This window comes from Nycticebus coucang, chromosome 18, assembly GCF_027406575.1.
Source record: "Nycticebus coucang isolate mNycCou1 chromosome 18, mNycCou1.pri, whole genome shotgun sequence".
NCBI lineage: Eukaryota > Metazoa > Chordata > Mammalia > Primates > Lorisidae > Nycticebus > Nycticebus coucang.
The window spans coordinates 79,496,639-79,518,429 of NC_069797.1; the positions used below are offsets into that span (position 1 = coordinate 79,496,639).

At 57.8% G+C, this 21,791-nt stretch overlaps 3 protein-coding genes across 7 annotated transcripts; 2 read left to right on the plus strand and 1 right to left on the minus strand.

Annotated features, from left to right (window-relative positions):
• Positions 1-48: 48 nt before the first annotated feature.
• Positions 49-7,839, plus strand: LRRC45 (leucine rich repeat containing 45). 4 transcript variants are annotated; one of them, XM_053568229.1, is made up of 17 exons: positions 49-624; positions 1,062-1,123; positions 1,456-1,526; positions 1,784-1,962; positions 2,311-2,439; positions 3,539-3,651; positions 3,953-4,011; positions 4,222-4,299; positions 4,842-4,977; positions 5,054-5,131; positions 5,214-5,325; positions 5,429-5,499; positions 5,928-6,020; positions 6,360-6,452; positions 6,858-7,028; positions 7,102-7,249; positions 7,335-7,839. In XM_053568229.1, the coding sequence occupies exons 1-17, from the start codon at positions 405-407 to the stop codon at positions 7,529-7,531; spliced, it is 2,010 nt and encodes a 669-aa protein (XP_053424204.1). In that variant the 5' UTR covers positions 49-404; the 3' UTR covers positions 7,532-7,839. The 4 variants fall into 4 exon arrangements, with proteins under 4 accessions (XP_053424204.1, XP_053424203.1, XP_053424205.1 ...); XM_053568228.1 differs by having other exon boundaries at positions 51-624; positions 6,855-7,028; XM_053568231.1 differs by having other exon boundaries at positions 575-624; positions 1,383-1,526; positions 6,855-7,028.
• Positions 7,840-8,215: 376 nt separating this feature from the next.
• RAC3 (Rac family small GTPase 3) lies at positions 8,216-10,769 on the plus strand. Its single transcript, XM_053568232.1, has 6 exons — positions 8,216-8,390; positions 8,924-8,995; positions 9,249-9,366; positions 9,480-9,542; positions 9,991-10,150; positions 10,271-10,769. Exons 1-6 carry the CDS (start codon positions 8,356-8,358, stop codon positions 10,399-10,401), a joined length of 579 nt encoding a protein of 192 aa, XP_053424207.1. The 5' UTR covers positions 8,216-8,355; the 3' UTR covers positions 10,402-10,769.
• A 3,867-nt stretch (positions 10,770-14,636) lies between these two features.
• Positions 14,637-20,149, minus strand: DCXR (dicarbonyl and L-xylulose reductase). Of its 2 annotated transcripts, XM_053568237.1 has the most exons (10): positions 19,928-20,149; positions 19,485-19,727; positions 19,268-19,396; positions 16,166-16,263; positions 15,576-15,730; positions 15,442-15,484; positions 15,267-15,366; positions 15,120-15,184; positions 14,916-15,033; positions 14,637-14,808 (listed from the first exon to the last, which is right to left on the minus strand). In XM_053568237.1, exons 3-10 carry the CDS (start codon positions 19,329-19,331, stop codon positions 14,705-14,707), a joined length of 747 nt encoding a protein of 248 aa, XP_053424212.1. In that variant the 5' UTR covers positions 19,332-19,396; positions 19,485-19,727; positions 19,928-20,149; the 3' UTR covers positions 14,637-14,704. The 2 variants fall into 2 exon arrangements, with proteins under 2 accessions (XP_053424212.1, XP_053424213.1); XM_053568238.1 differs by lacking the exons at positions 19,268-19,396; positions 19,485-19,727; positions 19,928-20,149 and adding an exon at positions 16,345-16,466.
• Positions 20,150-21,791: the final 1,642 nt, after the last annotated feature.

Genomic DNA, 21,791 nt, shown 5'->3' on the forward strand with positions numbered 1-21,791 from the left:
CCTGGGAGTCGTAGTCCCGAGGCCTCTCCCGGCGTGAGCCGCTCTTCCTGGATACCAAGGCCGCGCGGTCGCCAGCGAGCAGGGAGGGGCGGCGGCGTGAAGGCTAGGGCTGGGCGAGCCGGGCCGGGCCAGGCCGGGGCACGTGGACGCGTCTGCCTGCCCCTCCTCTCCGCGCGCCGGTGGGCCCACGCACCCGCACTGGCTCCGACTTTGCCGCTCCTTCTGCCTCAGGCCCGAGTTGAGCCGGCCCTTCAGAACCTCCTGCTGGGGCCTTAATTGCCTTCAGGCCAAGAGTCGACCCACACTGAGCGGCCCATTTTCTAGCGCTGCCCGTGGCGTGGGGCTTGGCGGCAGCCCCACGAAAAAAAGCTCACGCTGAGGCCTGGCCCAAGGAGCATGCGGACATGGAAGAGTTTAGGCGCTCCTACAGCCGCCTGTGCAAGGAGAGCGGGGCCAAGCCTCAGGAAGCTGTCCTGCAGCAGCTGCACCAGCTGCCAAGGGGCCGGCTGGACCTAGCCACGCAGAGCCTGACGGTGGACACCTGCAGGGCGCTGGGCAAGCTGCTGCAGACGTGGGCACTGCTGCGGGAGCTGGTGCTGAGTGACTGCATGCTGAGCGAGGAAGGTGGGCTGGGGGGCGGGGCTGGACCGCAGCTTGTTTGCGGCCGCACCCTTGGTCTCCTCAGCCACAGCGGCCTTATCTCTTCCTCTGGAGGTCCCCTCTTTCTGTAGCACAAAATGACCAACAGCGTGCCTTCCAGAAGGCTGGGGGCGAGGGCATCTTTTCTTTATAACAGGAGAAGCTTTAATGTTCCCATGTTTTGGTGAGAGTGTGGGCTCACCTCCCTACTAGTTGCCTGGCCCAGGGCTACAAATGCTATAAATGTAACTTAACAGCATTAAGTGGGAAGACTCATTCCAGCACGAACTAGAATCAGTGGGACCACCAAAACAGTTGTCCCTGCCCTGGATCCGGGGAGCTGCCCTGAGATGGGGCCCACAGGGAGGGAGGGGCTTGGGGGCAGTAGGGTCAGAGAATGACCACCCTTCCCCCCAACACAGGAGCTACACTGCTGCTCCACGGGCTGTGCACCAACACCGTGGTGCAGCTTCTGGACCTAAAGGTGAGCATGTCTGTGCTCTGGGGTGTGCCACCCAAGAGCAAGGACAGAGCAGGGAAACCCCAGGGCCCAAGGACTAGGTCTGGACAGGAGCTGGAAACCACAAGTGCTCTTGGCACATAGGGTCCCTGAGCTGTTTTTTAATTATCTCACACATGTGCATGTTTTCAGGGCAGAGAATTCACCTAAACTAAGTGAGCAACCCCAGAAAGGCCACTAAAATTTGGGGAACCAGGGTCTCCCCACCCCACCTTGTCCACAGCCTGGCCATAGCCTGTATGGTATGGAGCCCAGCCAGGGTGACGAGAGTGACTAGCTGGCCTGTTCCTGTCCAGGGCAATAACCTTCGAGCTGCAGGGGCCGAAGCACTGGGAAAACTCCTCCGACAGAACAAATCCATTCAGAGGTAGGACGGTGGTTCTGGCCTCAACCCTCACTCCTAGCCCCCAAGAGGACACTGTCCTCCAATCCAAGAGTTCACTCCTTGGGCCAGTTGTCTACAATTCATGTCCTCTGGCAGGGAGTAAGCGAATATAAATTACAAAGCTCCAGCCTCTGCCAGATACCCTCCCCCCACCAAACCCACAATCTTCCTGATGCCCTGGATCCCATGGGGTAGGGTGGGCACCCTGGGTGAGCATCTTATGTCCGCCCTTCCTGCAGCCTCAGTCTGGAGTGGAACAGCCTGGGTGCATGGGAGGATGCCTTTGCCACGTTCTGCGGGGGTCTGGCAGCCAATAGCACCCTGTGGCACCTGGACCTCCGCAACAACCAGATCAGCCACAAGGGTGCAGAGGACCTGGCCCTGGCCCTGAAGGACAACACTACCCTCCAGCAGCTGGGTGAGGCCACCTCCTGGTGCCTGCTTTCCCAGGGGAACCTCAGAGCATCTGGGGCTGCACCCCACTCCCCCTACTGCCCTCTGCAGCTTCTGACCTCAGAGCAGAAGAGTGGGCAATGGGGTCAGACCACACATTGGCTCTGCTGACAGCCATAGGAAGTATGCTCAAAAGAAAAATCTGGGCTATACAAAAAAAAAAGGGTGGTGCCGGCCCAATATGCCAGAGGTGGTGGGTTCAAACCCGGCCCTGGCCAAAAACTACAAAAAAAAAAAAAAAGAAAGAAAAATCTGGGCTGGGCCAGCTTCCCCTCTACCAGTTGCACTCTGGTGACAACGGGTTTCCTTCCAGACCTGCGCTGGAATAACATTGGCCTGCTGGGGGGCCGGGCCCTGGTGAACTGTCTCCCCAGCAACAAAACCCTGTGGAAATTGGACCTGGCTGGGAACAACATCCCTGGAGATGTCCTCAGGGCTGTGGGTAAGGTGTGCGGATTGGGCATAAGCCTTTTGATGGAGCCTGTCCACAGAGGGAGGAGAGGGTTCTGAACCTGGGAGGGAAGCTCCCTGTGAAAGCAGCCTAAGTCAGGGACTGGGGGCAGTAGGGAGGAAGCCGCAGAAGGCAGCATACACGCTTGGCTGGCACTGCCTGCACACAGGCTTCTCCTAAGGTCCTCCTGTGTTCCCATAGTCCTTACAGCCTGTGGAGTGAGGTTTCACAGGTGGTGAAACTGAGGCCATGTGACTCAAAGCCCTTGTCCAGCGGCTGTGCTGATGCTTCAGGTGGTCCAGGTCATGGCCAGGAAGGGGATTCCTGGCATTTGCGCCTGGTCAGCCCTGAGTTTGCAGTCGTGCAGGGGATCCCTATGGGAACAAGGTGCCCAGCCTGTGCTGCTGCTGCTCCCAGAACAACCTCCATGTCCCCTCCCCCCCAGTGATTCAGGAGACTGTGTAGAGTCTCTATACCAGACACTAACCCTAGCCTCAGGCTCTGAGCCCCAAGTGCCTTGGACCAGCAGAGCTCTGCCACGCCCTAGAGCTCCACTGTGTGCAGCAGCAGCCTCCACATCCCCGTGCCACGGGGTCACCACCTCCTACCAGCTCTACTGGCCCCTCTGTTGTCTCCAGCTTCTCACTGTTCCCTTCTCTGCCTCTGTACTGCCTTTGCTGTCACCATTGCTTCTGACCAACAGGGGTGTCTCTGGCACCTCTCCACATGCCACCTGGATCTTTCCAAAACACAGGGGTTGAACACAACTCTCTTTTAAGTCAGGCAGTGCTCCTTGACCTTTGGGAGTGAGGCCACATGCCCCAGGACAGCCCCCACCTCTGTGGCAGTGGAATAGTCTCTCCTGCCTTTCCCTACATGCACATGCCCCAGCCAGGTACCCCCTGCTCCAGTGGCCCCACCCCACTGAAGCAATCTACCAAGTATGCTGAGGAACATGTCCAATTTGGTGGGCAAGACGCTGCCTTCAGTGCTTATCCCCAGCCACTAGCTTTCAGGCCTGAGGTACAGATAGCCTGGTTACTGCAGGGGCTGAGCAGCCCCCAGTAGATAAAACGGCTCTTCCCAACAGAGCAAGCTGTTGACCACAACCAGGACCGGCACACCACCTTCAGAGAGAACCAGGCCCGCACCCATGTCCTCAGCAAGGAGGTCCAGCACCTCCGGGAGGAGAAGTCCAAGCAGGTGAAGCTGGTGTCTTTAATGATCTTGGGTTGCTGCCAGCCAGGACCTGGCTGCCTTTTCCCCACCCCCTGGCCCTTGGTGCACTCATCTTTCCTTTCTCTGGGCCTTGGAGCCTCTCCCAGGAACCGATACCCAAGAACCTGACCTCTGTGGGTGGGCTTCCCCAAGAGCTGGTTCTGAACCACCAGGTCTCCCTCTGAATGAGGCTGTGTTGGTGAGCAGATGTCTGTCCTCCTTCCCCCTAAGGAGGTGGGATGGCTAGGCTCTATGCTGACCAGGCTCTGTCCGGCTGTGTCCCCAGTTCCTGGATTTGATGGAGACGATCGATAAGCAGAGAGAAGAGATGGCACAGAGCAGCAGGTGGGCGTGCTCCAGGCTGGAGGAGGCAGTCTGTGGTTCAGCTAGGCAGCTCCACTTCAGGTCCAGGCACCTGCTCATGGGTGCAGCCGTAGCCTGTACCTCCTGAGGAAGTGACTGGAGGGTCAATGGCAGGTGGAATGCCATAGAGGCTTGGAGGGGCCTGGGAGGGACCTGGGGTTTGAGTTTCCCAGTAACCCCCTCTGCCCATAGGGCATCGGCAGCATGTGTGGGGCAGCTTCAGGAAGCCCTAAAAGAGAGGCACTCTATCATCAATGCCCTCAAGGCCAAGTAAGTAGAAGAGGGCTGGCTTCAGGATGCTTTAGAGATGCATCCAAAGGGCAGAGGAGGGTGGTGTGAGAACCTGAGTCCTGGTCTCCAAAGCAGAGGTGGGAAATGGGGTGGAACTGGGGCAGTAAACCAGGCAGACTTCCTGGAGGAGGTGAGTGCTAGCCGGGTTTGAGTAGGGCCCAGCAACAGTGAAGTCTGGCTCAGCACCTGTGGCTCAAGTGGCTGAGGGGCCAGCCACCTACGCCTGAGCTGGTGGGTTCGAATCCAGCCCAGGCCTGCCAAACAACAATGACGGCTGCAACCAAAAAATAGCTGGATGTTGTGGCAGGCACCTGTAGTCCTAGCTACTTGGGAGGTGAAGGCAGGAGAATTGCTTGAGCCCAGGAGTTGGAGGTTGTTGTGAGCTGTAATGCCACGGCACTCTACCCAGGGTGACAGCTTGAGGCTCTGTCTCAAAAGAAAAGAAAAGAAACAGTGAAGTCTTTTTAAGGCATGTGAAGCTCCCACCAGAGCAGGATGGGGCTGGCCCTTCCTCTTTGCAGGCTGCAGATGACCGAGGCTGCCCTGGCTCTATCAGAGCAGAAGGCTCAGGACCTGGGGGAGCTCCTGGCCACAGCTGAGCAGGAGCAGCTGAGCCAGTCACAGAGGCAGGCCAAGGAACGCAGGCTGGAGCAGCAGGTGGGTGGCAGAGCTTGGTCAGGTGCAGGCCAGGCTGTGTACTGCAACAGGGTAACCCTTGCCTTATCTACTCCAGGAAGCCACTGAGCGGGAATCTAAGCTTCTTAAAGACTTGTCTGCTGCCAACGAAAAGAACCTGCTTTTGCGAAACCAGGTATGGGAGTGTGGGGCCAGGAGCCCAGGGTAGGGCTGCAGGGCTGGGGCTGCAGCATCCCTTCATGGTGCCGGCTTTTCAGGTAGACGAGTTGGAACGGAAGGTGAAATCTCAGCAGGAACAACTATTCCTGACCAGGCAGGAGCTAACCAACACATCGGCTGAGTTGAAGATTCGGGCTGTCCAGGCCGAGGGTGGGCACAGCAGGGCTGCCACTGAGGGTCCTGGGCTATGGGACCCCTAGGAATGGGGCCCTCCCAGGATACTCACCCACACTGTGTCCCAATGGCATTCCAGAGCGCCTGGACATGGAAAAGAGAAGGTCCAAACAGAGCTTGGAGGACTCAGAAAACCTGCGCTTCAAGGAGGTGCCTTCTTAGTTGTCACCCAGCCTCTGGCTTTCCCTAGCTTAGCTGCTGCCTGCAAACTGGCGTTGGTGTGATATGGGTGTTCCTAAAGAACAACCCCAGTGGGGGCTTCCCTCATCACCCTGTGGTTGCTGGGTAGTGATTCTTTGCCAACCTGATCAATATCAGACCTTCTACTGGGAGTTATTGACAGAGGCTGATCCTAGTCATAGCAGGTTGCTATGCATCCCCTCCCTTGAAGGGTTGCCAGCCTCACCTCTGCAGGGTGTGCATCCTGGGCCCTCATCCTGCTGGGCCACTCACTGGAAGCAGCCCTTTTCTCAGAAGGAACAGGGTGTCCACAAGACACCTGCTTTCCAGGGTGGGGATTCCATGGGTAAAGTGGGGGCAGAGGGAGCCCTGCCCTTCAAACCCTGTCACCTGGGCAGGTGGAGCACATGACACGCCACCTGGAAGAGAGTGAGCGGGCCATGCAGGAAAGGGTACAGAGACTGGAGGCTACTCGGCTGTCCCTAGAGGAGGTGAGCATACTCTGGGCTCTGCTTCCCTGCGCTTTAATCCTGGGGTGGGCAAGGGATGGCAGGCAGCCCCTGAGGGCACCGCTTCCTGGTCTCAAAGCCTCATCAGGCAGGCCCCACCTTGGGAACCATCCACCGGTGTTCCCAAGAGGCCAGAAGGATTTAGAATGACTTTAGGCTCCCTTGGCTATGGAAACCCTGCCCAATGAGGGAGGTGGCAGTGACAGCTACATGGTTCTTAAGAGGCTGGGGAGGGGCAGTGGCACTAGTCTGGCAGTTGGGGGGGGCCTTGAACTAGGCCAGAGGCAGGAGGATGGTGAGCAGGGGTTATCTGCGGGACAGGAACTGAGCCGGGTGAAGGCGGCAGCACTCAGTGAGCGCAGCCAGGCAGAGGAGGAGTTCACCAAGTCTAGGATCCAGGCCCGTAAGGAGGAGGTGAGCCTTGGCAGCTGCCCTGCCTCACAAGGGAGACACACCCAAGGATCTGATGTGAGCTGAAGGGGGGAAACAGGAGTGGGATGCAGGGAAACAAGAAAAGGTCTGAGCAGCCTGTCTGTGCCCTCACCAAGAGCCAGCAACACCAGGTCTCCACTTTGGATCCTGAGATTGTGGAGCAGTTTGGCCCACCCAGTGACTGCTTGGGCAGAGGGGACACCAGAAGCGGCCTTGGAGCTGGCCTAGGAGGCGGGGAGGGGGATGGTCAGCAGGGGCCTGCCAGCTGAGCAGGTTCAGAAGTAGCCTAATTAACTTTCCCAAGCAGGGGTGGGATCTTGTCCCAGTACAGTCCATCTGCATGCAGGATGTCAGCTTGGGCATGAGCCCCTTTTGTCTCCACAGCAGCAGAACCTGGCTCACCTGGAGGACAAGTTACGGCTGCTGACCCTGGCTCGAGATGAGGCCCAGAGTGCCTGCCTGCAGCAGCAGCAGAAGGTGGCAGAGGCCCAGGTCAGGGCCGGCCAGCTCAATCTGCAGGTGGAAGGCCTGCAGCGTCGCTTGGAGGAGCTACAGCAGGTATGGGGGCTGCTGGGGTCCCTGTGCCAGCCCTGCCTGGCTCTCTCATATACCAACACACCCTGCCCTGCAGGAGCTGAGCAACAAGGACCAGGAAAAGGTGGCAGAGGTGCACAAGGTGCGCCTGGAGCTGCAGGAGCAGAACGGCCGCCTGCAGGCCCAGCTGACAGGCCAGGAGGCACTGAGGGAGAAGGTGGCAGCCCTGGAGCGCCAGCTAAAAGGTGGGCCAGGCCCTGCCCCACCGCGGTCCGGGGCCCACCCCTGCCCCCGCCCCGGAGTCGTCCTCACTGCCCTGCTCACCTCCAGCTATGGCACACGACCACCGGGAGGCGCTGCTGGACCGGGAGAGCGAGAACGCGTCTCTTCGGGAGAAGCTGCGGCTCCGTGAGGCCGAGATCGCCCGCATCCGCGATGAGGAAGCCCAGAGGGCGAACTTCCTGCAAAACGCTGTCCTGGCTTACGTGCAGGGGTCCTCGCTGAGGGCCCTGAGCCCCCCAAAGTGAGGGAGGCCAGAATCCCTGAGCAGCGGCGCGTCGGACGGCGTGCTGGGATGGACGGACGAGCTGCCTCACGGTGTGGCCCCGAGGGCCCAAGCATCCCCCCACGGCTCTCCACCTGGGTGCCCGGGATGGGCTCCTTCGGGCAATCCCAGAGAATGACGTGCCTTAGAGAACTCAGTGGGGAGTAGACCCCGAGGAGCGCCTCCCCGCGTGTGCAATCCTCACCTTTGCAGTGTAACCGCCTTTGACCATGTAACCGCTGGCGCCGGGGTGCGCGCGGGGGTCCAGGAATACAGCGCGTTTGCACTCGGTGGTACTCTCTGGCCGGTGTCTGCCACTCAGCCTCCGCACTTCCCCTCCCTAGCGGCAGGGGCCCTCACTGCTGCCCGGAGGCAACTGGCTACAGGGGAAGGCTGGGAGAGCCGTGGAGTGGGCCAGCTTTGGGGGTTCCAGTGACAGGAGACGCCCGGGCTGCTGCTGGCAGACTTCCACCCTAGCAGGCGGGCGTGTCTCCCTAGAAAACGTGCCGTGCACACAGCCCACCCTGCGCGTGTCAGGTCGCGGGCTCGCGCTGCGCCGCGAGGAATCTCTAGGAGTGCCCCAGGTGCGCTACTCCGGACCCGCTGGAGCTGAGGGCCCCCGCCCGCGCCCCCGAAGGCTCGGCTGGGCTCGGCGGCCCCGCTCGGCTGTCTCCGCGCCCCGCACTCGGCGGCGCTCGGCTGTTTCCGGCCGCTCGCTCGGCGCTCGGGTCCGTGGCGGCTGCGGCGCCGGGCATTTCTCCGCAGCTCGGCTCGCGGCCGCGCCCGCCGCCGCCCGGCCCCGCGCCCATGCAGGCCATCAAGTGCGTGGTGGTCGGCGACGGGTGAGTACACAGCACCGAGGCTGCTCACCAGACTGGGGCGCGGGCGGGGCGGGGCACATGTAGCGACCCCCAGCCAGGGCCGCGTGCGCTCCGGGGAGGGGCGGGGTCCCGGTTCGCAGCGATCAGTGGGCCTCCAGCCCGAGCCCACCTGATGCTGTCGAGCCCCCGGAGTGGGTGCCGTGTTTGAGGCGGGACCAACGCCCATTCTTCCCAGTGGGTGGGGCTAGGCCTCTCACCTGGGCTGAACCCTGAGCCAGCCCCACCCGCCCCGGGTATTGGAAACTCTGCCACCCCGCCCAGGGCTCTGACTGTGATGTTGGGGATCCCTGCGTCCGCACCCACCGGCCCACCCCCGGAGCCTGGCCTGTCCTGGTCGTCCTCCAGCCCTGGCACGCTGCAGATCTGGGCTGGGATTCCCGTTCCCACCCCAGGCGCCGTAACTTGGCCTATAGTTCCGTGGGAGGAGGCAGCCCTTGCCCGCAGAGGGTCAAGGCTGGGCCTGGGAGCCACGTGGGCTTGCCCCCTGTCCACAGCGCCGTGGGGAAGACATGCTTGCTGATCAGCTACACGACCAACGCCTTCCCAGGAGAGTACATCCCCACAGTGTGAGTGGGGGGGTGAGGGTGGCACAAGGCTGTTCACTGGAAAGCCCAGGCAGGCTTGTATGGGGTGCCCCTGGGTGGGCACAGGTGCATGGGGCATCCCTGAACTCCCAAGTCTGGCCCAGGTGGCCCTGGGTCTGGGCTTCTGGGGTGGGGCTGAGGTGCTAGACAGTCTAAAGAATCTTGAGACAGGTGGGCTAGGTGGATGTGATCCAGGACCCCTCCCGAGCCTGACCTTTCCTGCTCTGCTCCTCAGTTTTGACAATTATTCTGCCAACGTGATGGTGGACGGGAAGCCAGTCAACCTGGGGCTGTGGGACACAGCAGGACAGGAGGACTATGACCGGCTGCGGCCACTTTCCTATCCCCAAACTGTAAGTGACAACAGAGCCAGCCCCAGAGCTGAGTGGGTTTCTGAGGTCCAGATGCAGGAGGGCACAGCCATGTGGAGCCCTGTGACACTCCCACTGGCTCCCTCCTTCCCAAGGACGTGTTTCTGATCTGCTTCTCCTTGGTGAGCCCAGCCTCCTTTGAGAATGTTCGTGCCAAGGTAGGACAGGGCTAGGGGAGGCTCAGGGGAGAGGGCTTGCTTGGAGGACCTGCCCAGAGGATAGGGGGTGCTGGAAGATCTTAGAGAACTTTTCCTTTAGAGGCAATTGAGGTGCATGGTCTATCTGGAGTGAGACCTAAAGGTGGCCCTGGGGGGGGGTGAAGGGCTGGGTGTAGGGATGGGGCATAGGAGTCAAGCATCTCAGAGGACTAAGGAGCTTTCTAGCCTCTGGGGATGGGCTTGACTGGGAGTCCCTGGTAAGTCTTAAGGCTTCCTGGCTATTTTGTTTCTAGTTGCTTCACCACTAAAAACACCAGACTCTTGGTAGAAGTAGGAAGAGCCCAGTGTGGCTCCAGGGGCAGGAAGCCCTTGGGAGCTGTGGCCAATCTGGCCTGGGCTGGGGGAACAGACCCTAAGGTGTAGAGGATCAGAGCCTCTGTCCCCACAGTGGTACCCAGAAGTGCGGCACCACTGCCCCCACACACCCATCCTCCTGGTGGGCACCAAGCTGGACCTCCGTGATGACAAGGACACCATCGAGAGGCTGCGAGACAAGAAGCTAGCACCCATCACCTACCCACAGGGCCTGGCCATGGCCCGAGAGATTGGTGGGTGGGCCCTGCCAGGCACCCTTCAGGGAGGGTGGGGAGGCATGCTGGGGGACCCTGCATCTGCCTGTGCTCTCCCCACCCCGTGCTGCCCCCTCACTGCTAACCCACTCTACTTAGGGTCTGTTAAGTACCTGGAGTGCTCAGCCCTGACCCAGCGGGGCCTGAAGACAGTGTTTGACGAGGCTATCCGGGCAGTGCTCTGCCCACCCCCAGTGAAGAAGCCTGGGAAGAAGTGCACAGTCTTCTAGAGCCCCTGCCCACTCAGGGCCCAGGAGCTGGCAGAGGAGCAACCCTGGACCCACCTGCTGTTGTGTTGATATGTCTGGTGTTGCTGAGTCTGTTTTGAGGGAAGGGTATGGGGGGGAGGGGAAGAAGCATGAGGTTAAGGCTGGGGCCACAGGGCCCTGATCCCTCTGCCTCTTTCTGGGGTGTGGCTCCAGCCTTCCCTGGCCCCCACAGGAGGCCAAGAGGGAGCAGGGTCTCCCTCAGGGCTGCAGGGGCAGGTCCAGGGTAGCCCCAGGATGGGCTTCCCTGCCAGGGAGGGTGGGGTAGGGTTCTGTCCATTGTACCCAGGGAGGGATGGTCCCTTCTTGTTTTATACAATAAACATCCTGCAGTGACACCTCCTGCCTCTCACTACCTTCCCTTCCCCTCTGCCATGGTGTGCCCCTAACCACCCCCAGTCATGGTGCAGAGGGGCCTTGTGGCACCAACAGCAGCACTTTGGAGTTTGAGTTCCCCAAGGGGAGCTCTGAGCATGTCCCACACTTTGGGTAGGAAGAGCCTGCTGTGCTGCCTCAGCCCCCCAAAGAGATGCCCAGACCTCAGCAGAGTACAAGCAAGCTTGCCCTCACAGACTTGGGGCCTGAGAGGGCACACACCCAGGATGGTTGGGCTCTCAAGAAGCTCCTCCTTCAGGAGGCCGAGACGCACGGAATGCCTGAGCTCACAGGTTTGAGACCAACCTGAGCCAGAACAAGACCCCATCTCTAAAAAAATAGGCAGGTGTTGTGGCAGGTGCCTATAGTCCCAGCTACTCAGGAGGCTGAAACAAGGCGATCACTTGAACCCAAGAGTTTGAGGTTGTTGTGAGTTAAGATGCCACAGCACTCTACCAAGGGTGACCAAGTGAAGCTCTGTCTCAAAGAAAAAAAGAAGCTCCTCTTCGGATGGGCACAGTCTGCAAAGAAGCTGGAGCCAGGTGAAGCTGTCCCATAGTCCCCTATGCCTCTGGCCTGTATTAGGAAAAAGGGCACCCAAGGTGGACAAAGGCTTGGAGGTTGTAGTGTAGGTGTGGAGAGAGACGGGAGAGATCCAGGCAGACCCTCTGGTGATGCTGATGTCAGAAACAGTGGACCCTAAGCTGCAGGCCAGTGCCTTGGACTTCACCCCAGAGGGCTGCAGGACATTGTTTCAGGCAAACACATGGTCAGAAGGTACCATGTGGGGCCACCCTGGCCTGCCTCCGCACACCTCCCTGTTGTGTGGGAAGGTGGCTCATACTAGTTAAACGGTCAAAATGGTTAAAATCCCAGGAATTTGGCCAGGTGCAGTGGCTCATACCTGTGTGGGAGGCTGAAGAGGGAGAATTACTTGAGCTCAGGAGTTTGAGACTTGCCTAAGCGAGAGCGACCCCGACTCATAACAAAACGAAAAACCCATCCAGGTGCCAGGGCAAACATCTATAATCCCAGTGGCTTCTGGAGGCTGAGGCAGCGGGATGCTGGCAGCCCAAGTCTGAGGTTGCAATGAGAGCTATGATGCTATTGCATCTGCTCAGGGCATAGGGTGGGACTCTGTCTCAACAAAAAAAAAAAGAAAAAAGAAACAAGGAAATAATAAAAAAAAATCTCAGGAATTTGGCTAGCCAGTTGTATTAAAAACAAAGGTAACGGGGTGGCACCTGTGGCTCAACGAGTAGGGTGCCAGCCCCATATGCCGAAGCTGTTGGGTTCAAACCCAACCCCGGCCAAAAACTGCAACCAAAAAAAATAAAAAAATAACAAAAAAAAACTATTAAAAAAAAAGGTAACAAATACTCAAAACTTCACTTCCTAATTACTTTTATACATGCTATTACTATGTGTATACTTTTTTTTTGAGACAGTCGGGTTTTTTTGTTTTGTTTTTTGAGACAGAGTCTCAAGCTATTACCCTGGGTAGAGTGCCAGGGTGTCACATGTCACAGCAACCTTAAACTCAGGCTTAAGCGATTCTCTTGCTTCAGACTCTCAAGTAGATGGGACTATAGGTGCCCGCCACAACACCTAGCTATTTTTTGGTTGCAGTTGTTTTAGCTGGCCCAGGCTGGGTTGGAACCTGCCAGCCTGGATATATGTGGCTGGTGCCCTACCCACTGAACTACGGGCGCCACATGAGACAGAGTCTTACTTTGTGGTCCTGGGTAGAGTGCCATGGTGTCATCATAGCTCACAGTAGCCTCAAATTCTTGGGCTCAAGCAATCTTCCTGCTTCAGTCTCCCAAGTAGCTAAGATTATAGACACCCACCAGAATGCCTGACTAGTTTTTCTATTTTTAGTAGAGACAGGGTCTAGCTCTTACTCAAGCTTATCTGGAACTCTTGAGCTCAAGGGATCCACCTGCCTTGGCCTCCCAGAGTGTTGAGATTATGGGTGTGAGCCACCTTGCCTGGCTCTGTATGCCTTTGAGTTATTTACATGTACTAAACCTGTCAAGTACAGATTCCACATCGTGGATACAACTGTTCATCTCTTCTCACCTCTGCATTCAATGACATCAAATCGATTGTTTGGAATCAGCTCTAGTGCCAAACATTTATACCAAGGAAATTGGCAAATTCTAGAAATGGAATTGATTTATCGTTAATCATGTAGACTTAAGGCAAGAGAAGTAGGGCTTGGTGAATTGTGCCTATTGTCCCAACCTACTCAGGAGACTGAGGTGGAAGGATCACTGGAGTCCAGGAGTCTTGAGACTAGCTGACCACACAGCAAAACCTTGTTTCTAAGAAAATTTTTAAAAATGAGCCAGACACGGGCGGCGCCTGTGGCTCAGTGAGTAGGGCGCCAGCCCCATATGCCGAGGGTGGTGGGTTCAAACCCGGCCCCGGCCAAACTGCAACCAAAAAATAGCCGGGCGTTGTGGCAGGCGCCTGTAGTCCCAGCTGCTCGGGAGGCTGAGGCAAGAGAATCGCGTAAGCCCAAGAGTTAGAGGTTGCTGTGAGCCATGTGACGCCACGGCACTCTACCCGAGGGCAGTACCGTGAGACTCTGTCTCTACAAAAAAAAAAAATGAGCCAGACATGATGTGCACCTGTAGTCCCAGCTACTCGGGAGGCTGAGGTGGGAGGATGGCTTGATCCCAGAAGTCTGAAACTGCAGTGAGCTATGATTGTGACATGGCAATCCAGCACGCGAAACGAAGTGAGCATAAATAGAAAGTGAGAGAGGCTTGGTGCCTGTGGCTCAAGCGGCTAAGGTGCCAGCCACATACCCCCGAGATGGCGGGTTAGAATCCAGCCCGGGCCCGCCAAACAATGACGGCTGCAACCAAAAAATAGCTGGCTGCAACCAAAAAAATAGCCGGGCATTGTGGCGGGTGCCTATAGTCTCAGCTACTTGGGAGGCGGAGGCAGGAAAATTGCTTGAGCCCAGGAGTTGGAGGTTGCTGTGAGCTGTGATGCCACAGCACTCTACCCAGGGCAAAAGCTTGAGGCTCTGTCTCAAAAAAGAAAGAAAGAAAGTGAAAGAAAAATTCAGATTAAACTTACATGTGCTGTGTACGTATTCGTCACATTGTGAATAACAAAGTTGAGGAACTATTCTTCCAGGATTGAAAAGTTATTACCTAATACAACCAAGAAGCGGTTCCAGTCACTGATGAAGTCGCAAAGTTTGACATGCAGCTTCCAAGTTTCCCTTTCTGCCACTCATTAACTTCAAGAAAAGCCACCTACTCTGGGAGGCCAAGGCAGGCAGATCAGGTTCAAGACCAGCCCAAACAAGAGGACAGCCCGTCTCTAAAATTAGCCGGGCATTAAGGTGGACACCTGTAGTCCCAGCTACTTGGGAGGCTGAGGCAAGAGACTTGAGCCCAAGAGTTTGAGGTTGCTGTGAGCTGTGATGCCACAGCACTCTACCCAGGGTGACAAAAGTGACTCTATCTCAAAAAAAAAAAAAAAAAAGCCACCTAATCTAGATGTGAGCATTATACTCACAGGAGTAGTTGTTGTACTGCTTCTATACCAGAGGTCTGGACAGCACTAGAGGCCATCTTTGGTCAAATTCACCACCCTCTTGAGGAGCCCACCTATGGAGGGTTCTATCTACAGCCACTGCCAGGGTGTTGGCCAGGCCTGAGAGTTTCAGGTGTGGGAGTCAGGCTAACCACTTGGCTTAGAATGAGAATACAAGGGATCTTGTTTTGCCTGGGCCCTTCCCACACCCAGCCCTGACCCTCTCCAGCTGCCTGCTACAGTCCAGGAACTAGCACGTAGGCTTAGCAGGAGAATCAAGTTTATTAGGGAAGAGGGGGCTCAGCATGGGGCTGAGGTGTGTGTAAAAAGGGACTCAGGTGGCCAGGAAGCCCCCATCTACTGGCACAGTGGCGCCTGTGGTCATGCTGCTTCGGTCACTCAGCAGGAAGAGGATGGCGTCCACCACGTTCTCCACTTCTGTGGGCAGTGGTCATGGGCTCAGTTGAAGGAGGTTGTCCTCCACCTTTCCTTCACATTCCTGGACCCCCAGGCATGACTCCCAGCTGGGCTTCCACTTGACTCACCAGCAAACCTGCCCAGTGGGATACGGTCCAGCATGGCCTTGGCCTTGTAGGGGTCACTCCAGTTGGCCTGGCCCATGGGTGTCATCACCACTGTGGGGTTCACTGCATTCACACGGATCTGCACTGGGATAAGTGGAGGTCAAAGGCAAACAGGGCTCCCTGGATGTGTGCTGGGGTGGTGGGATGCACTCTAGCCTGGTTTACCTTGTGGGGCCCGAGCTCTAGGGCCATCACCTTGGTCAGCATGTCCAGGGCACCCTTGGTGGAACCTGTGAGGAGGAAGCCCAAGCTGGCTGGAGGATGGGAGCTGGGGGCAGGGTGGGGCCTGGGGCACAGCTGGGGCTCACTCACAGTAGACACTGTGGTTAGTCACTGCTCGCTGGGAGGCCTGGCTGGAGACATTCACAATGGCCCCTGGGGCTCCTCGGGCTATCAAGCCCCTGGCTATGATCTGGAATTGCAAAGGGGAGGGTAGGCAGAGCTGGCACTACCCACCAGAGTCCCTTGCTGGAACAGAGCAGCTTACCTGGGACACCTGGATGACAGCCCGAAGATTCACATCAAAGGACCTAGAAACAGAATGGACAGATCCCATTCGGAGACTGGGCCTGCTGCAGGGGACAGCCCCTCCCCTGGGGTTCCTCTCCCCAACTGGCTCACATGTCAAAGGCCTCCTTGGTGACCTCCAGGAAGGGCTGTAGCAGGGCCACACCAGCATTGTTTACCAGCAAGTCCACTGGGCCCACACTGCTCAGCACCTGCTCCGTGGCTTCCCAGTTACCCAGGTCAACGCACACAGGCTCAATCCCTGGGCACTGTGTGCACAAAGAGAGTCACAGCTGGGCCTCTGCCACTTGAGGGAGGGGGGTTCGGGCCAGGTCACTTTTCAGCTGGACAAGCAGAGGGGCTAGCCATCCCATAGGGCCGGGCTGCACAGTGGGCAAACCCAGGGCTGTGTGACCAGAACACTGGCCCCACCTCCAGCCAATTCACTTCCTCCCTGCACCTCTGGTCGGATCCTGCTCAGCAGCCATTTCAGTCTCTTTCCAAGCCCGGGGGTCAGGCTGCTCTGCCCGCCACACGGCCCCCCACGCAGGCCGCACGCCCCGGGAAAGGTGCTGAGAGTGCTCCACTGCCCCAGCGCCCACTTGCCCAGGGAACCAGGCTGGGCACGTGGCGGGTCCCTGGTCCACCCCACTCTGCGGTCACCTCGCAGAGCTGGGAGCAGAGCTGCGACTGGCAGCGCCTACCTCACGGACGAGGCTGTCCAGGTCGGCCTGTGTCCGGCTCACGGCCACCACCCGCGCGCCCGCCGCGTGAAGCGCCTGGACCGTGCTGCGCCCGATGCCTGTGGGGATCGCAGCTCAAGACGAGCGTCCCCTGCCCGGCCCACCCCTGCCCGCCGACCTACCGCTGCCCGCCGGCCCACCTTTGCCCGCCCCTGTGACCAGCACCCGACGGCCCGCGAGGCCCAGCTCCATGTTTGTGCTGCGCCCGCCCTGTGCGCCAAGACCCAGGGACGTCGAGCTCTGGGCGTTGGGGCGGGGCGCGACGGGGCCAATCTAGAGCCCCTTCTGGCTCGGGGGCGGGAACATTCAAATACAGGCGCCTTTGAAGGAGTGATTGGTCTCAAGGTGCGGGAGGGGCGGCACCGGCCCGGGTCTTTACAGATGCCCTGCGGCCACCCACGGCGAAGGCAGTTTAGCCCGCCCCAGCCAGCATTTTTTCCCTGCCAAGAAGTTTATTACAAAACACAGACTTAGGGCGGCGCCTGTGGCTCAGTGAGTAGGGCACCGGCTCCATATACTGATGCTGGCGGGTTCGAACATGACCCACGGCCAAACTGCAACAAAAAAATAGCCGGTGGGGACGGCGCCTGTGGCTCAGTGAGTAGGGTGCTGGCCCCACATACCGAGGGTGGCAGCTTCAAACCTGGCCCTGGTCAAACTGCAACAAAAAAATAGCCAGGCGGGCGGCGCCTGTGGCTCAACGGGTAGGGCGCCGGTCCCATATGCCGGAGGTGGCGGGTTCAAGCCCAGCCCCGGCCAAAAAAAAAAAAAAAAAAATAGCCAGGCGTTGTGGCTGGCGCCTGTAGTCCCAGCTGCTTGGGAAGCTGAGGCAAGAGAATCGCGTAAGCCCAAGAACTGGAGGTTGCAGTGAGCCATGTGACATCATGGCACTCTTACGGAGGGCGGTAAAGTGAGACTCTGTCTCTACAAAAAAAAAAAAAAAAATAGCCGGGTGTTATGGCAGACGCCTGCAGTCCCAGCTACTCGGGAGGCTGAGGCAAGAGAATCGCCTAAGCCCAAGAGCTGGAGGTTGCTGTGAGCTGTGACACCACAGCACTCTACTGAAGGCGATAAAGTGAGACTCTGTCTCCAAAAGAAAAGAAATGCCAGGGAACCTGAAGAAAACATGAATGTCGTCAGCAAAGCTCCCCATCAGGCTAAAAAAGAGTTGAACTCCAAAGTCACCTGGACAGCACATTGGCCTTGGGCACCTTTAGAAATGTATGGGATATAGACCACACCGCCCTGAAGGCGCAGATCCTACCTGGTTAGTATGGAGACCACCTACGTGTGGGGTTATTAACAAAATGAAACTAAATTTAAATTGAAAAAATAGTTTGCGGGTGGCGCCTGTGGCTCAATGAGTAGGGCGCCTGTCCCATATGCCGGAGGTGGTGGGTTCAAACCCAGCCCCGGCCAAAAAATCACAAAAAAAAAAAAAAAAAAATAGTTTGCAGCCAGGCACCATGGCTCCCACAGGTAATCAGGAGGCTCACCCAGGGGTTTGAGAGCATTCTGACAGAAGACCCGTCTCTACTAAAAATAGAAACGGTAGGGCGGCACCTTTGGCTCAGCCGGTGAGGCGCCGACCCCATATGCCGAGGGTGGCGGGTTCAAACCCAGCCCCGGCCAAACTGCAACAAAAAAAATAGCCAGGCGTTGTGGCGGGCGCCTGTAGTCCCAGCTGCTCGGGAGGCTGAGGCAGGAGAATCGTGTAAGCCCAAGAGTTAGAGGTTGCCGTGAGCCATGTGATGCCAGGCATTCTACCAGAGGGCGGTACAGTGAGACTCTGTCTCTACAAAAAAAAAAAAGAAATAGAAACGGTAATCCTAGCACTCTGGGAGGCTGAGGCAGGTGGATTGCCTGAGCTCATGAGTTTGAGGGCAGCCCGAGCAAACAAGTGAGGACCCCTACCCCAGTCTCTACTAAAAATAGAAAAATTAAGTCAAGAGGATCACTTGAGCCCAAGAGTTGGAGAGTTGGAGGTTGCTGTGAGCTATGATGTCACTGCAATCTACCCAGGGCAACAGCTTGAGACTGTCTCAAAAAATATATATTATATATATATATATATGTGTGTGTGTGTGTGTGTGTGTGTTCAGCGCCTGTAGCTCAAGCAGCTAAGGCACCCACATACACCAGAGCTGGCGGGTTCAAATCCAGCCTAGGCCTGCCAAACAACAATGACAGCTACAACCAAAAAATGGCCAGGCATTGTGGCAGGTGGCTGTAGTCCCAGCTACTTGGGAGGCTAAGGCAAGAGAATTGCTTGAGCCCAGGAGTTGAAGGTTGCTATAAGCTGTGATGCCACGGAACTCCACCCTGGCTCTGTCTCAATAAATAAATAAATAAAAATAGAAAAATTTAACTGGGTGTGGTGGTGGGTGCCTTAGTCTCAGCTACATGGGAAGCTAAGGCAGGAGGATTGCTTGAGCTCAGGAGTTTGAGGTTGCTGTGAGCTAGACTGATGCCATGACACTCTAGCCCAGGCAATAAAGAAAAACTCTGTCTCAAAAAATAATAATAATGATGAATAAAATAATAAAGATTTGGAGTCTTGGAAGTACACGGCACCTAGCAAAAGCAAGCGTTGCTTCCTGAGGCTTTAGGGTAAGTTATAGACGTACAGATGTGCATTGAGTACCCTGGAACTCCGTGTGAAAGCTATTTTGTAGGTGATGGTGGGAGTGTTTAGAACCACTGCATTGAGGACCTTCTGTGGCCTGTAGTAGGAAATGGGTGATTACAGGGCCTTTGGGTCACAACAGGCTTTGGACTTACAGAAAGGGACAGGGTGGAAGCAAGGGGTGACCAGGCACACAAGGGCGTACAGATTTTAGAAGCCCCTGGTGGACAGCGAAGTGCCTTCTCACCACCCTACCCCATGGCCAGCCCACTCCCCTGGCCACTCTGTATACCCTGGCTTCTGCTTCTAACCTAGGACCCTGCTCTCTGCCAGAAACCAAGGGGGGGACAGCCTCCAACCAGTCCTTCCCGCAGTCACATCTGCTTAGATCCCTATGTGAGCTGACCTTATACCCAGGATAGTACAAATCCCCTCACTTGTCCTGTATCCTTGGCTTCCTTGGTGACCTTGAGGAAGGGCTGCAGCAGGCCACACTGACATTGTTCATCAGGCAGTCACCTGGGTGCACTCACATGGTCTCTATCCATGGCTCCTTGGAGGTCCTGCTGGCTGGTCAGAAGAGCCCTCAACATCTTGCACTCCAACCCTGAACCCTGGTGCCCTCCCAACCATTGCCTGAGGGCTGACCCTCACCCCTAGTCCTCTGCCCCCTTGCTCAGCGTTGGACCCTCTGCATCTCCAGCTGACTGGTCTCTCTCACAGATAGCACACAGCACGGCCTGTGAGACCCTCTGGCCAGTCCTGGGATGCAGGGGTGTTGAGATTCAGGTCGAGGACAGCCCACAGAGAGCTGCTGCCAGCCCCACTTCCAGCTTGGGCCACATCTTACAGGTGGTCTTGAGGGCAGAGGTGAGTCTAGAGGTGGAGCTGGATTCCCTGGGGAAGGACAAATGAGATTTGGTGCAACACCTAGACTCTCCCTCTCCAGGCCCCACCTTCCCTAGGGTGGCCTAGGTTCAGCACCTCCCAGAGCTTCTGGAAGGGAGGTGGCTGCAGGCTGCCTTCTGCCCTCTATCCACCACCCCAGCCAGGGTTGGTTGGCTGTTGTGAGTTGGGGAGTGGACAATAGGAATCACCTTGCAAAAGAATCGCTGCCCTTTGGTCACCAGGCAGGGTCAGAGATGAGATTGGTCTGGCTTCAGGATCTGCCCACTCATGTGTCACGGAAGGGGAAAGCTGTATCCATCCACTCCCTGCCTCCCCAGCCTCCAGGGCTGCGCCGGCTCAGAGACAAGGGCTTCCATTTAGTGAGGCCAATCCACCTCCCCAGCATAGCGGGGCACGGCGAATGGGACGGCAGGGCGAGTCTCAGGCAGCCGCGAATGTGGACGACGGGGTGGCTGGATGGGAAATGGGCCGCTGTGGCGGGCGTGGGGCAGATGCGGAGTGGGGCCGTTGGGGGCAGGCAGGGTCGCGAAAGGGGCCCTGGTTGGAAGCTGGGCAGTGGGGCCTGGAGACGCGGTCTTGAAGTCGGAGGGTGGAACCCAGCAGAGTCCTGAACCAGGGCGTGGCCTGGGCTCCGGCAGGAGGCAGTGCCCGGCCAGGTTGGGAGGGGCGGGGTCGGAATGGGGCCTGGGGGTCGGGCCACTAGCAAGCCGCAGTCAGTTCAGTCTGGGCGGCTGGGATTGGCCCCCAGGCCCGCAGCTCACCTACAGCCCCCTAACCTGCAAACTTCCTGAGCAGGTGGAGCTCCTTCAGCTTCCGGAAGAGTTCCCTGTCCGACCAGATGTTTTGGACACTGCCGATCAACACCACCGTGGGGTCCACTGAGCTCACCCGGGTCTGGGGCCAGAGTTAGTGGCCTCAACCTGTGAACCAGCCCCTGACCCTTCTGCCCAGAGCCTGTGTGGTCCCTATGCCCCCTTTCTCACCCACCCCCTAACCCTGCCCACGCAGCACCCCCTGGAATCCCCTAGGCCTGGTCCCCAGAGTCCAACCCACAAGCCCACCTTGTGTGGCCCCAGCTCCAAGGCCCTGGCTGGTCAGCATGGTTATCGTGCCCTTGGTGGAGCCTGTTGGGGGGCACCACTGAGAAAGCCTTAGAGATTGAGCCCAGTTCCCAGGGGCTCCCAAAGGAATGGGGTGCAGGCTGGGCAGAGGAACTCCACCAGGTTAGGGAAAGGTGACAGTGCTGGGAGGTGAAGCGAGTGCCTGGTCCAGGGTCTTGGAGGAGGTGGGTGCAGCCAGCCTGCTTGGCCACTGCTGCCTGGAAGCAAGGCGCTTCTGCAGGGGAGGCTGACAGGGGCCCTGCGCCCAGACTCCTCCTTACCCCCTGACCAGTCTGGGTCTCCGAGTCACCTTGGTCAGGGGCTAGGGGGGCACATGCACACTGCACACGCAGGCACAGGCATGAGGAGTTCCGGGGGTGGGGGAGGGGTAAGGAGGAGACTGAGGACCTGGTAGGCCCAGGGCTGGGGTAAGCAGGAGGGTCTGGTGTCCTTAGGGCATCCCAGGGCAGTGAAGCTACTGTATGTGGGAGTTGAGAGTGTACATGAAGGGCTGGGGCTAAGGCTGGACAAAGACCTTCTGGAATCCTCTGATGTTTCTTCTCAAATTCCTTCCTTCAAGGCCTCTTGAGAGGGGATGTTTCATTTGCTTTTCCTGTTTCTCAGGGTGAAAAGAGAGCTGAGCCCTTGAAACCAAACCCAGGGGCGAGCCTAGGAAATGATGGCAGCTGCATGGTGAGGGTGGGGCCAGTGGACTCAGGTCACCTGCCAGGAAGCTGTCTCCACACAGAGCTCTGGCCTGGGAGGATAGTCTTCAGGTGTGTGTGGGTGAACAGGCTCAGAGTGCCTCAACAGAGCCTGAGATGGCAAGGGCACAGTACCACCCTGACCGAGGTTCTTCCTGGGGACGCCTGGGGAGGACGGCACCTCTGCAGGGTGGGCTAACCACTCGCTGCTCAGGAGAAGTGGCTCAAAGCCCCCTGGAAACCTTACG